A 13,743-nucleotide genomic window follows, 5' to 3' on the forward strand; every position below is an offset into this window, starting at 1 on the left:
GATTAGATTGTATTTTCTTAGACTTTGTACTTTATTTGATGTTGAAATACATTTGAACATGTGTTTGTTATGTTGAAATCGAATTTGTGTACATGTTTTTATATGCAGGTCTGTTTTTGTGGTAGTGGATATCACAAAAACAGACCTGCAATTTTAAAAAACTGCAGGGGAATATGCCGCGGTTGTGACCACAATCGCGGCATATAGTGTTTCGTTTTAATTTTTTTTTTTTTTTAAAAAAGAGAGATATGGCCGCGGTTAGTGCTAGAACCGCGGCATATACCTGTGTCTTTTGCCGCGGTTGAACCGCGACATATAGTGGACCAATTTTTTTTTTTTTAAAAAAAATGGATTTAGACAGCAGTTCCTTGGACAACCGCGGCATATTCCGTAACTTATATACCGCGGTTATAACCGCGGCCTAAAGTCTCTGACTTACTACCGCGACTGAATATGCCGCGGTTCGTAAACCGTGACTTATAGTGAAAAATAACCGCGGTAAAAGCCCCTCGCTGCACTAGTGATTCATACTTTTGCTAATTACAACTTTTTCTTTTTCTGAAATTAACTGTCTGTTTAGTTAAATATCTACATTATTAGTTTATGCATGATAAGTTTCCATTATCATTGAGACATAATAACCATCCTTTGTTTTCTGGTGTTAACTAGGGAAATGGAAAAGCTTTTTGTGCTGGTGGTGATGTGGTATCAGTGGTCACGTCTTCAGTTGCAGGTGCAGCTTATCCAAAACTAGAAAAATTTATAAGTTTGCAACATATTTCAAGAACATGTTGAATTAGTGGTTTTGAAACTATATAAGTTGTTGGATAAGCTAACTATACTTCGCTATTTAACATTTACCTACATATGAATCTAGGACACTGGACCTATGCAGCTAGGTATTACAAGAAACTGCTTACTCTGGACCATTTGATTGCAACCTATAAAAAGCCTACAGTGAGTTTGATAAAGTTTTAAATCGTAGTCATCACTAATTTCCTTCACAAAATTACTTTTTTCTTTTGTGGTGAAATAGAGCAAAAGTTTTTCAAAACTGGAAGCTTTGTGTTGTGGAATCAGGTCTCTCTTATCAATGGAATAGTGATGGGAGGAGGAGCAGGTCTGTCTGTGCCCACAAGGTTTAGGGTTGTCACTGAAAAAGCAGTAAGTTTCTGTCATCGTTACTCCCCTTCCCAGAGGATTAGAATTAGAAAAGATTGAAATTTTCATTGATTATCGAGAATTATTTATGCATTATTTGTAGGTATTTGCAATGCCAGAGGCATCTATAGGATTTTTTCCAGATGTAGGAGCCAATTACTTCCTTTCTAGACTTCCTGGCTTTTTTGGTAGGCTTCTTCAATGTGTAACAATATATTCATGTTTGTGTTTTGTGCTTTTTTGTATTGATATTAATTAGCAATATGCAGGGGAATATCTAGGGTTGAGTGGAGCACGTTTGGATGGAGCAGAAATAGCTGCATGTGGTTTAGCCACACATTTTGTGCCTTCAACAGTATAAAACTATCACCTTTTCCTCAATTAATATATACTTTGACTGTAATTTGTTTTAATAATGTAATATCTAAGAACTATAAGTCGTAGAAATAAATTGTTTTTATGCGCAACAGAAGCTAAAGTCATTGGAAAATGCCTTACAAGTTCTTAATTCTCCAAATGTTTCAACAATTTCTTCACTGATAGAAACCTTCGCAGAGAAACCAAATGTGAAAGAAGACAGCCCTTTTAGGAGGTAAATCAGGAAAACTTACATAGGATTCTTCTCTTTAGATTTTGTGTTTTTTGAGAATTGAAACATATAACAAAGGTTTTAACTGTACCAAAATAAGGTTGGAAGTTATAAACAAATGTTTCTCAAAAGAAACCGTGGAGGAAATACTTGAATCATTGGTAAGTATATCTCTGCATCAGTTGATCATTTCTCCTTTACAACGTTGAAGGGTTCGTATATAATAAGATTTTGAAGCATATGACCATGTTTTATAGGAAGAACATGAATCAGAAAATGGAGCTGAAAAATGGATTACGAATGCGTTAAGCTTCATGCGCTCATCTTGTCCTACTAGCCTCAAGATATTTCTCAAATCTGTAAGTGCAACAGGGATATAAGTCAACTTATTTTAATTGTTGATCGTAATTTGTCTTTTTTATTTACTAAGGAAACGACATGGTAAAATTCCATGATGCATTTAAATATTAATCAATATTACAATTTCTAGTATCTTTTGTAAGAACTTCCTGAAATTTCACTTTGGTTGTTTTCACAAGATTTTACAATCAAATTTTTGTCACATTAACATATTTTTTATACAAATTTTGTAATATTAATGAGAATGATTTTGGTGACTGTTAGATTAAGATAGGGCGGGTAGAAAAGATTGACCAATGTCTTTATCGAGACTATATCATTGCCTGCCATTTCTTGAGAGGAACTCTTGGCAATCATTTCTATGAGGTAAATATTTCTGTATAAAAAAATGATTTCAACTTTTTAGTTTATGATTTTAAAGTGATTAATGAAACCATTTGATAAACAAATGAATATGATGTTTTTGTTGATTGAATGATAAGTCTAAATTTGAATAACTGATATTTGATCACTTTTTAAGTGTCACCTCTCAAATAAATTTGTTAATATATTTCATCAATAAGAAGTTATAACTATTTTGACAGTACATTGATTTTCTTTTTCTTTTTTTTTTCTCTCGAAGTTATAGGATACAGAGATTAGTTTTATTTATGTTGTAACAATTGTTGTCTTGAATTTACTGAAAAGGGTTCGAGAGCAAAGCTATTCGATAAAGACAACAAGCCCAAGGTAAGAAATAATATCTAATGTTCCATTTCTATTGATATACTTTGAATATTTCTCTTAAACATATATTGTTTTATAGTGGGAGCCTTCGAAACTAGAGCTTGTTGATGAAGAAACGGTGAACGAATTCTTTAGAAGCATCGATGATGAGGAGTGGGAATATCTTGAACTTCCTGATAGATCCAATTTCGAAATTATGAGCAAATTATAGATTGAAGCTACAAAAAGTTTATGAATAAATTGTAGTTTTCTCTATTTACAAATGTCTAGGTTTTTCTATGTTGCATTTTCTCCTTTGTCTTATAGTATCATTTTGAGAGAGTACATGAATAAAAGAATTGATATTTTTATCGTTTATTTCTTAAGAAAAGAAGTGCTCTTCTTTTTTAGTATTGTTAAAAAATTTAAGAGATTAATTTTCTTCTTACAAGTTATATAACCTTAAACTGTAAGAAAACATGAACAAGGAAAGAAAATGGATAACCAAATAAGAAAACAAAGATATTACTGTTGATAATGTTTTCACTTCAAGAAGAAGCTCAATGCGGATTGTTTCTTATTTTTTTAATATAATGTTCCTTTAAATATATGGGGTGATTGTGTCAAAACTTCTGTTTTTATAATGAATAGAACCCTTAGTCCTATATTGCATCACAAATCTTTATATGAAATCTTATATGATAAGATTCTTTATTATTCCTCTAAAACCTCATATTTTTATTACTAATTTTTATTTATTTATTATTTTGCTAATTTTATTTATTTAATAAAATTTTCGTAAATTCATATATTTTATATTTATTATTCTGTTTATTTAATTTATTTAATTTATTTAATGAGTTGTTTTATTCAATTTATCCAGCAACTTTTGACGTAAAATTTAGCTTCTCTACTAATTTTATTTTATGTTTTTTTTGTCATATCTTCAAAATATAATTTTTTTAATATATAAAAATAAAGGAATTTTGAAAACCGAGAAAAGAGAGAATCCAAAAGTCCCAAAAAACTCATTTTATATTATATAAGCAATAACTTTAGCTGTACTTCAAAACTGAGAAAGTGAGATATGGGTTAAGCAACTTTACCACAATTGGACCACTAAAATATTCTAAAAAGCATTAAGTTCAATAATTGAATGGTGAAGTGAAATTGAACTAATCACATGTTAAATTAATAAAATGAATCTATAATAGGATGAATCATTTTGACCAAACTGAACAACACTCATCATCTTTCTTTGTTTGTTGTTAAAAACACAACTACCATAATAATGGCACCAAACCTCAGCCACTGCCTTAACCACAACCACCGTAATAACACCACACGTTTCCCCATTGATGAAAATTCCAATTGATGAATGCAAGTATTGGCAAGCGGAATGAAAATGTATGTTATTGTGAATTAATTTAAGAAAAGTGAAAAAATGAGTCTAATAGTAATTAGAGCGAGTTTAAAAAGAAATTGCCCTCTTCTGTTTCTTTCTACTTTTCGGTTTGGATCCATATTGGGCCTCAAACTCGTGTGTACTGTCTTGCAGCCAATATTTCTTGCAGTCCTATATTTTCTTTTTGCTCCCCAATATTTTATGAAATACCTTTCATAACATTATGAAAATAAAAAAAGTTAGAGTGTATTTGGTTTGTTGGATTGTGTTGTGAAGGTTGTGCTGTTCTTTTTGCCTATGGAATATAGAGAAATGGAGATGGGGTTGAGGAGAATAAAGAGAAGAAAGTATAATTTAGGTTTTTATTAATTTTTTCATTAAGAATATAAGGATTATTTCGTCATGCCAAAGGAGGTGCAGGTCGAAAACATGGGGTGCAGGAAGCATTTTTCTCCTTGTTGGTGATATTTAATGGGCGGAGCCAGCTTTTATTCGCACCTTCAGTTCAGGAGCTCAACAATATTTGCGGAAATGTGTACGAATTGTTGCAAATATAATAATTTCAACGAACTAATTAAAAAAATTTAAGTACTTTAGATAACCCCGTTCTAACTACAATTATAAAAAAATTAATGATCTTTGTTTGATAATTCAAAGATTATGTTTAAACTCGCGCCTTATTAAGTTGTTTCTGTGTTTGAATTTAATTGATTTGACTTAATGTTTTGAAATAATCCACAATAAATTTGGTCAGAATGTTTTGTGAGATAAACCAGTATTTCTTTTATCACTAATTCATTTATACTGATTGTTTCTATGAAAATGCGTTTTAATTAATTTATTCTGGTATATTTATCTTTTGTTGATTGATTTCTCTGATTATTAGTTCCCATACACTTTAATTAATCATACATATATAAACTATGAAATCAAAGACTATTCTTAACTCAATTATCCGGATATATGTATTGATATCAAATTTTAGGAGGTTTTAGCACTGGTGATGAATACATTCCATCCACAAGATTAATCCTATACAAGCCACTTAGAACTTCAAACCAAAATCTCTTGTTACTTTCATTACATAATTCATTCTACTTTATATGAGTCAAAATGATTATTAGAATGTCAAGATGACCTCTAACCTTGAACTCCCACATCAATGCATATATACACTACACAATCAATGGAACTTTTTCTTGGAATTTCATCCAGTACATCAAGTCCCAATGTAAATTTTCAATCATGAAATCCAATATTTCTATTAAAGTATAAAACACATTTGAAATTGCCTAATAAGCTTCAATTTCAAGAAAAACAAAGTCTTTCAGTTAGTGTTGTAATACTATTTAAAGATGACAAACTTTCCTCATATGACTTTCGATTGCTTGATGACTTGAGCATGCCCCTTACCTTCCCAACTAGAAGATCCTTTTGAAGAGAGATTGATGACAAATATTTTATTACCTTGAACGAAAAAAATTGGATGCGAAACAATGTAGAGATGAGCGCTAGAGTAAAAATGGTGAAAATGATAGGACCACATGACCCTTATTTATATAAATTCTTGAGGACATGTAATACTCTCAAAACGGTCATATTTGACACCATTCAACGGGAAATGGAAGGCGATGCTTCACATTCGGCATCAGAGTTGACAACACGCTTAACAAGGTGGCATGATCTTTCATAGCCAACAATAATATCTCTTTCCAACAATCATATTTTTGAAGACGAGCTGAATGAATATTGCAATTAATGAGGCATCGGATTAATAGAGTAACATAATCTTCCATTACCAACGGTATTGATAAACCTTTTTCACTTTGGGGGCTTGTATATTGTATATGAACCAACCAATACATACTGACTAAACTACACCAAATCAATCGTCAATGCTGGGAGGAAATTGATGAGTGCCAATCAAATTCGGCTAACCATCTAGTTAAGCTACATAACTCAATAATCATGTTTAATAGAATTAGACTGTGATTAGACCGATTATAATTAGAAGTGTATAAAGAAATCTATAAATATAGCTCAAAGTTATGGATTTGGAGACTTTTATAATACATTGTTAAAACATTAATTATTAAATTGATTAAATATTAAATTGACAAGCATCAAAGAATCTGATCAGTTAAAATATCTAAACATAAGGGAAAAAACTGAATAATAAAAAAAATGACTGAAGACTCAATCCCATACACCTAAATTATTTTCATAAACTCTACTCTAATTATCAGTAAAAAGAGTGGTGTTGCCAGATAAATAATATTTATGTTTGATGGATTCCAACTTTTCCTACCCTACCCAGACTCCCGTCATCTTCTATATCAGTCACTTTTCTTTCATTATCATACATTTATTGTTGTCACTTTTCACGTCCTCTATCTTTTTTTTTTTCTTCTCGTTTTAGTCTCTTTTTATGGTTCTGTTGCTCTCAAACCACAGTATTATATTTCACCTTCATATGCATCTGGTTAAGCTGCCAACAAAAGATATATAAATACTTTTCATGGGAAATGTTGTTACATTATTAGATAATATATCTAACTGTTTATTACAGAAAAAAAATAGTTGTAGTAACAGTAAAAAGGAGGAAAAATTACATACAAAATATATTCAATATTTTCCATGGGGAAATTATTCTTACATATGACAGAGAGTTGCACAGCAACAAGAAAAGCAGGGAAAACTGCGTAGACGAATGATAAAGGTTCAAACTTAGGATTGTGAAAACAAACCAAAGCTTGGATTAATAGTTGTAAATCCCCCATCAACTGCAAGATTATGTCCACTGACGTACTTAGACTCATCACTTGCCAAATAGAGTGCAGCTTGTGCTACATCTTCTTCTGTCAAGGTAACCCCTTTAAGATTTGAATAAACTTTTGAGAACCCTTCATCATCAAGTTTGAAGAACTCTTTTGAAATCACATTATTAATGCAATAACATGACAGGGAATTCACTCTGATGCCAAATTGTCCAAGTTCAGCTGCTGTATTCTTTGCCAGTCCCACAATGGCATGTTTAGAACTTGTATATGCGTGAGTTGCAACACCTCCAACGCTTGAACTCACACTTCCTATTGTTATAATGCTACCTTTTTTGGCTGGAATCATCACTCTAGCTGCATGCTTTGTTCCCAAGAAGGGACCCACCAGATTGACCCTAACAACACGTTCAAAGTCAGTGACATCGTTGTCAACAATGCTGGGTTTACCCTCATCTACTATTGCAGCATTGTTCACCATTATGTCTAGCTTTCCATGCTTGGATATAGCTTCGTTAACGGCATTTTCAACATCGATTTCTTTGGACACATCACAGTGTACATAGGTTGCATATTCAGTTCCAATCTCACGTTGTACTGCTTCACCTTGTTGGTCAAGAATGTCTGCAAGCACCACTTTTGCCCCATGTTTGCAGAAGAGCTTTGCCATGCACGCACCAATGCCCCTTGCCCCACCAGTAATCAACGCCACCTTTCCTTCTAGTCTGTGAAAATGAAGTTTGAATCAAAAAACCATCAAGGGTTGGAGAAGATACAGAATAAAACAATTTACAAAATTAAGAAAATATATGATATTTGTTCCTAATTCATGAGCATACCTTCTTGCGGGAAGGGGCAATAGTTGAATGCATGCCATATTAACGAGATCACTGTGAAACAATTTCTATGCAGATATCTAAGAATGCGTTGAAATCGTATAAGCAGAACTCCTTAAATAATCATGGCGAAAAGGGTGCACTGCATTCTGTCAACTCTCATGTATTAATCGTAATAAATTAAGTTAATAAGCGTGTATGCCGCAATTAATTAATGTTGTATTAAGTTGAAACTGAATTTCACATTTATTAATACAATTTGGCCAATATGATTAACGTGGCTTCGTTGGGTTCTATTCTATTGAATGTGATGGCCTGTGTTCACATGGACCGACCAATGAACATATATTAAACAATATTTTGACCGGTTCAGAGTTGTTCATGTTAGGTAAAGGTTTTCAAACGTTTTTCTAAATTTAATGAAAGAGAAAGCAAAAATAATTTTTCATTTGTTCGGTTGCAAAAAAATAAATAAAAGTTAAGTGTGAGAAAAGAAAAATAAGGAAGATGAATTCATATTAAGAGAAACGAGAGAAGAGTAATTTTGAAAAATACTAGTTTCTTAATACACAACAAGAAGAAATTATCTTTTTTTTTCTCACTAATTTCTTTTGGCAAAACAATCTAAAAGCTAAAGCATGTGCAAATTTTTGTCAACGTTATATATATTTACAAGTTTATTTTCTTTAAGATTATCAGATTAGTGTAAAATTGTAAGAGTTGAATTGTCTCCTATAATTATCTTGAGTAGAAAATTTATTTTATGAACAGATGATAAAAAATTGTTTCATGAATAGATTGTTGGCTTTTTATTGAATTATTATTATATCTTTTTCATGTCTTGTAAACCGCGGTTGGAGTATCCAAATACTTTATTATATTTATAAAATATTGTCTTATACCATGTCTACCTTACATTTATTGTTTTGAAGAATTTAGGACCCGAATCTATAAATGTTGTCTTAAGGACTAACGCACAATATTGGTCTAATACTATTCTATCCAAAACATTTACTATCTAGTTATGGATCCAACCATTCTTGTGACACTACATTCTGTCCAACCTACTTTTGGCTTAACTCTTTGCACCATGTATATTTTGTAAAGAAGTGAACTTTAAGCTTAACTCAACTTCACAAAATCAACTTGTGAGGAGAGCTTTGCATCCATTTATATATTATAAAATTGACCTTATCTCTAGTCGATATGTGACTTCCAACACACCCCTTCACGTCGAGGTATAGACATCATCTCGAGTGCGAGACTAGATATTAATAGGTGGTCCGATAACGAGTGGAGCAATATGCCCAACAAACAAACAAAAAATCACTATGATAGACTCTAACCATAGCTTTGATACCATGTTAAGAAGTGGACTTTAAGCCTAATTCAACCCCACAAAACTGACTTGTGAAGTGAGGTTTGCATCCACTTATATATTATAAAATGGCTTTATCTCTAATCGATGTTAGACTTTTAACCTATTTTACCATTGATATATTTATCTTCTACGTTTTTAATGAACTCATAAAACCCTTGGACTCTATAATTTTTTTTTGTGTGTGAATTTAATCCTCATTTCATTCATACTTTTAAGTCAATCCAAAGGTCTAATTTAAAGATGATAAATTTTCTCACTATTTATTTTTATTTATTTTTGTGCATATATTTTTATAAGTAAATCAATTTTTTTTCTTAACTTTTATCTTGTTTTATCTTTAAGTTTAATGTGTTTTGTGTCATTTTATATTTTAGTTGTTTTATGCTTGTTTTACTTTTTAATATCTTTGTTTAATTGTGTAAAATAAATAAATATAAGGGAGTAAGTGGAAGAAAACAAATAAAAAACTAAATGTTTTGGGCAAGAAAAAATCATTTTTGAAACAAATACCTACATCGAGTGCTATTGGGATCATGTCTAGTGTTTCAATTACAAAGTGTTTACAAATTGTTTAGGACTGAACACCACATTTGTGGGGCTAAGTGTCACCAACCCTTGCACAAGTAGTGCTGAGTGGTGGGAAAGTGTCGCTAAGTGCTAATTAATGCGAAAGAACTTGCACTGAATGGAGGAAACTAGCACAAAGTGCTAGTTTAACAGAGGCCATTAATTTGCATTTCTAATGATAATGCCCATTGTTGATGAGATGGTATCGGGAGACTGTTGGTTGCAAAACCAAAGACAAGTGTATCGGTCGCAACGTAACAAGTAATTATCGTTGTTGTTTGGTTGAACTTGTTTGTTGTTGTTGTTTGGTTGAACTTGTTTGTTGTTGTTGTTTGATTGAACTTGTTTGTTGTTGATACTACACTACACGTTCATAGTTCATGCTTTATAAAATACCAAAAACTGAAATTTGTTGTTTTTATGTTTTTCAGGTCTTGTAGAGTTGTAAAAAAAGATCAAAATTAATTAAAAAAAATAAAAAAAAAATTGATTAACCTTGTATATTGACAAAATTTGACGTTAAGTTAACATCATATATTGACGTTAAGTTAACGTCGTATATGGAAAAATTCGACGTTAATTTAAGGTCGAATTTTTTAAAATTCGATGTAAATTTAACGTCTCCTGATATAATATCATTCGCAAATTCACTGTTAAAAGTCCAAATATTCGACGTTGTACGCAATTTTTATATTAGTGTGAGTTTTTAAGTCCTTCAATTATAAATAGTGGTTTTTTATGTCTATGATCTATTTCTTGTTATTTGATTATACTTGTTATTGTTTCTGTACAACTAAATAAGGTTCATGCACTTGAGTTCATTGAACAACATTAACGTGTACTCATATGAACATCCATATTATCCGAGGAGATGTTCCCTTCAAATACATCCTCGCTTATAATAAAATGATTAGTAGTTAGATTTTTAAAATCTAATTGCAATCCAATATTTAATCTCATACGAGATGTTTTTTTTAATGTGTTCACATTACTCCTCGACCACCCTTAAATTAAGCAGTTTTGATGATATTTGTACGTGTTTATTTTAAATATTCATTCTCAACCATTCTTGTAAACTAATATACTAAGACTAGTTGTAACTGATGTAACGCTTAATGATAATAATTTGTTAAAGAGCCCATCTGTATACGAAGTCAACAATTTGTAAATTATGATAGTTTGACTATTTGTAATTAATGTAACACTAAACCATCGTACTTATTAAAAAAAAATTATTTATATTAATACTCAACAATTCTTGTAAACTATGATGATTGATGTAATATTTTGTTAAAAGAGGCTTTTTGTAAACTCATGGGATTTCGAGGTAGAATAGGTGGGAATTCGACATTTATTACTCATCTACAGATACCACACACATGACTTGCTTTGGTTCATACCTTTGTTTCTCTATTTAACATATTAGAATCCATTATTTTGTTTTCATATAATTTTTTTCTTTCTTAAGATTCGAGAGTATTTCTCTTCTTCAAATTGCATTTTATTATCTTGAATTCCAAAGTACGCATTCATCTTGAGGACTCATCTATATGAAGATTCACTTTGAAATTTGAAGATAGCTAAATGTGCTTTGAAGGATAGAAATGTGATGAAATCTTATTAAAAAGAGAGTTTTCAGGAAACTTAAAAGATGAATTATCCAATATACAACATAATGTTGGATAATCACTTAATTTGATGTCAAATACCTTCAAAGATTTCAAAAAGAAATCCATTTTTATAGAACATAGGTCAAAAATGAAAACGAAGGGTTTGACGTCAAATAAGAAGGGGCTTGGACGTCAATTTGCTCAAGGGAAGGGAGGAGTTGGGAACATTTACAATGTTGTTACCAACGAAGGGTTTAACATTGAATTGGAGGGGGCTTCGACGTCAAACTAGTTAGGGGAAAGGGCAGTTGAGAGCCTTAATTACTATTGTTGTTACCAACAAAGGGTTTGTTGTTGAATAGTTATAAGGTTTGGCGTCTATTACTCGTCTACATATGACTTACTTTTGTTCAGAACTGTTTCTCAATTGAGCAAATTAGGATCCATTTGTATATTTTCTTGAAGATTTTTCTTTCCATCAATTTTCGCCATGGTTCACAATAAGTTTAATGGTGAAACAATTTTAAGAAATATATATCATTACCATTACATAGTCTGATCTAATATAGTCTAAATGTTTAACATATTTGGATGATTCATTTTTTACATTTTCTTGGAGTTGTTTTTTACAATAAGATTTCAGAGCAAACTGATTCATTATGTGAAAAACAACCTCAGAAAACTTAAAAATTGAATCATCCAATATGCAACATGATGTTGAATGTTGGTACTTGGCGACGTCAATATACAACATGACGTCAAATAATCACTTAATCCGATGTCATATACCTTAGAGAATTTAAAAAAGAAATCCATTTTTATAAAACATAGGTTCAAAAATTAAAACAAAACCAAAAGAATTACATTATAACAAAACATAGGCAAAAAATGAAAACTAAACCAACAAAGGAATCACAAGTTATGTAAAATGGAGAAGCTTTTTGAAATTCATATATGTTAACTTTTTGCTTAGGATTTCTATCATACCTTCAAGTTTAACAAAAACATTTCATAATGACGATGAATCAAAGACAAAGAAATGTCTTGCTTTTGTGAACTTGAAGGAGTTGATAGAAATCCAAAAACAAAAAGTTATCAAAATGAATTTGATTAAGAAAGCTACGCAGGAAAACAAAAGTTTGGTGAATGGAGGTGTAGAGTTTTCAAAGGATCTGAAACTTTATTTAAAGTGAAATTGTGGGGAAGCAAAGAACCCTTTAGTATTTATTTATTTTGGTTTAGACATTTGTTGTTGCTTAAATGGTTTTTAGACATCGTATGGAGGGTTTAAACGACATTTGAATATTGCATTTATTTATAACGTCATCAATCATTTTTAATGTTGACTGTTTTGTAATTAAATGTTGAACGCATGAGGTTATATGGTGTTATAACATGAATAAGACTTGGTATATCACTAATCTTTGTGCTTGAAAGAAGCCTATCATCTCCAAATGGGTGAAAACTTAATTACGATGAGATTGTTGCAAAGCACAAGGCCATATTAGTTGATCGTGGATTCACACAGCAATATTGTATATAGATTTTCATTGTTGCCAAGATTACTATCGTGGATTCACACAGCTATATGTCAACCATACTTTTCATAACGGTAATCTTCATTAAGATATTTCTATGTATATTCCACAAGGCTACAATAATCATAATTTCACACCCACATCTTCTACTCCTGTGGTATGTAAGTTACGCAAACCTATATGGTCTTAAACAAGCTTTTAGGAGTTGGTTCACTAAATTCAACACTACTTTCATTTCTCAATGTTTTAAAGAATCAAAATACGATTATACTTTATTTACCAAAGGTTTTAACTCATCTATAGCCATTCTAGTTTCCATCAATGATATTGTGATTGCTATAAAAAATTTTACTCATCTTCTTTGTTATGTACAATTACTATCATCAACGTCAATGAAACTAATAGTAATTAAATTAATATTAAAAATATATTTGATTTAACATTAGTTAAACCGATATTAATAAATTTTTATTTAAAATTATTAATAAGTTATCATCGACCTAGACAAATTTTACACTAATTAGCATTGGTTTTTATACTTGGTAGCATCCACACTAAATATCTATTTCTTATGAAAAAGTGAATACAATAAGTCATGGTAGGCCTAATTCAAAATCCATGACAAAAGATTAAGAGAAGTGAAAAACTGATGAATCAAATCTGTTTTTTTTTTATTATTATTTATTTTGGAGAACTCACATTCTAAAGATATTTGAATATTAGTCCACATATTAAAAATGTCTTCCCTGTCTATTTAGCTTATATATCATCATATAAATTTGATGGTAAAAGAAATACATAAATGGAACCGATT

The 13,743-nt window shown here is 30.8% G+C and overlaps 2 protein-coding genes across 2 annotated transcripts; one reads left to right on the top strand and one right to left on the bottom strand.

Moving 5' to 3' along the window:
* The first annotated feature begins 837 nt into the window (after positions 1–837).
* LOC106757153 (probable 3-hydroxyisobutyryl-CoA hydrolase 3) lies at positions 838–3,101 on the top strand. The gene is made up of 9 exons (XM_022778350.1): positions 838–957; positions 1,081–1,164; positions 1,265–1,349; positions 1,431–1,516; positions 1,632–1,753; positions 1,851–1,911; positions 2,008–2,109; positions 2,798–2,839; positions 2,916–3,101. Exons 1-9 carry the CDS (start codon positions 868–870, stop codon positions 3,045–3,047), a joined length of 804 nt encoding a protein of 267 aa, XP_022634071.1. The 5' UTR covers positions 838–867; the 3' UTR covers positions 3,048–3,101.
* Positions 3,102–6,743: 3,642 nt separating this feature from the next.
* LOC106768059 (secoisolariciresinol dehydrogenase) lies at positions 6,744–7,921 on the bottom strand. The gene is made up of 2 exons (XM_014653031.2): positions 7,837–7,921; positions 6,744–7,722 (listed from the first exon to the last, which is right to left on the bottom strand). The coding sequence occupies exons 1-2, from the start codon at positions 7,872–7,874 to the stop codon at positions 6,948–6,950; spliced, it is 813 nt and encodes a 270-aa protein (XP_014508517.1). The 5' UTR covers positions 7,875–7,921; the 3' UTR covers positions 6,744–6,947.
* Between the last annotated feature and the right edge of the window lie 5,822 nt (positions 7,922–13,743).

The sequence above is a fragment of the Vigna radiata genome, chromosome 1 (genome assembly GCF_000741045.1).
Source record: "Vigna radiata var. radiata cultivar VC1973A chromosome 1, Vradiata_ver6, whole genome shotgun sequence".
Lineage (NCBI taxonomy): Eukaryota > Viridiplantae > Streptophyta > Magnoliopsida > Fabales > Fabaceae > Vigna > Vigna radiata.

Coding starts and splice junctions, on each gene's coding strand:
- LOC106768059 (XM_014653031.2), bottom strand. CDS start 7,874: ATGGCATGCATTCAACTATTGCCCCTTCCCGCAAGAAG. Junction 7,723..7,836: donor TTGCCCCTTCCCGCAAGAAG/GTATGCTCATGA, acceptor TCATTTTCACAG/ACTAGAAGGAAAGGTGGCGT.
- LOC106757153 (XM_022778350.1), top strand. CDS start 868: ATGAATCTAGGACACTGGACCTATGCAGCTAGGTATTACAAGAAACTG. Junction 1,165..1,264: donor GGGTTGTCACTGAAAAAGCA/GTAAGTTTCTGT, acceptor CATTATTTGTAG/GTATTTGCAATGCCAGAGGC. Junction 1,912..2,007: donor AGGAAATACTTGAATCATTG/GTAAGTATATCT, acceptor CATGTTTTATAG/GAAGAACATGAATCAGAAAA.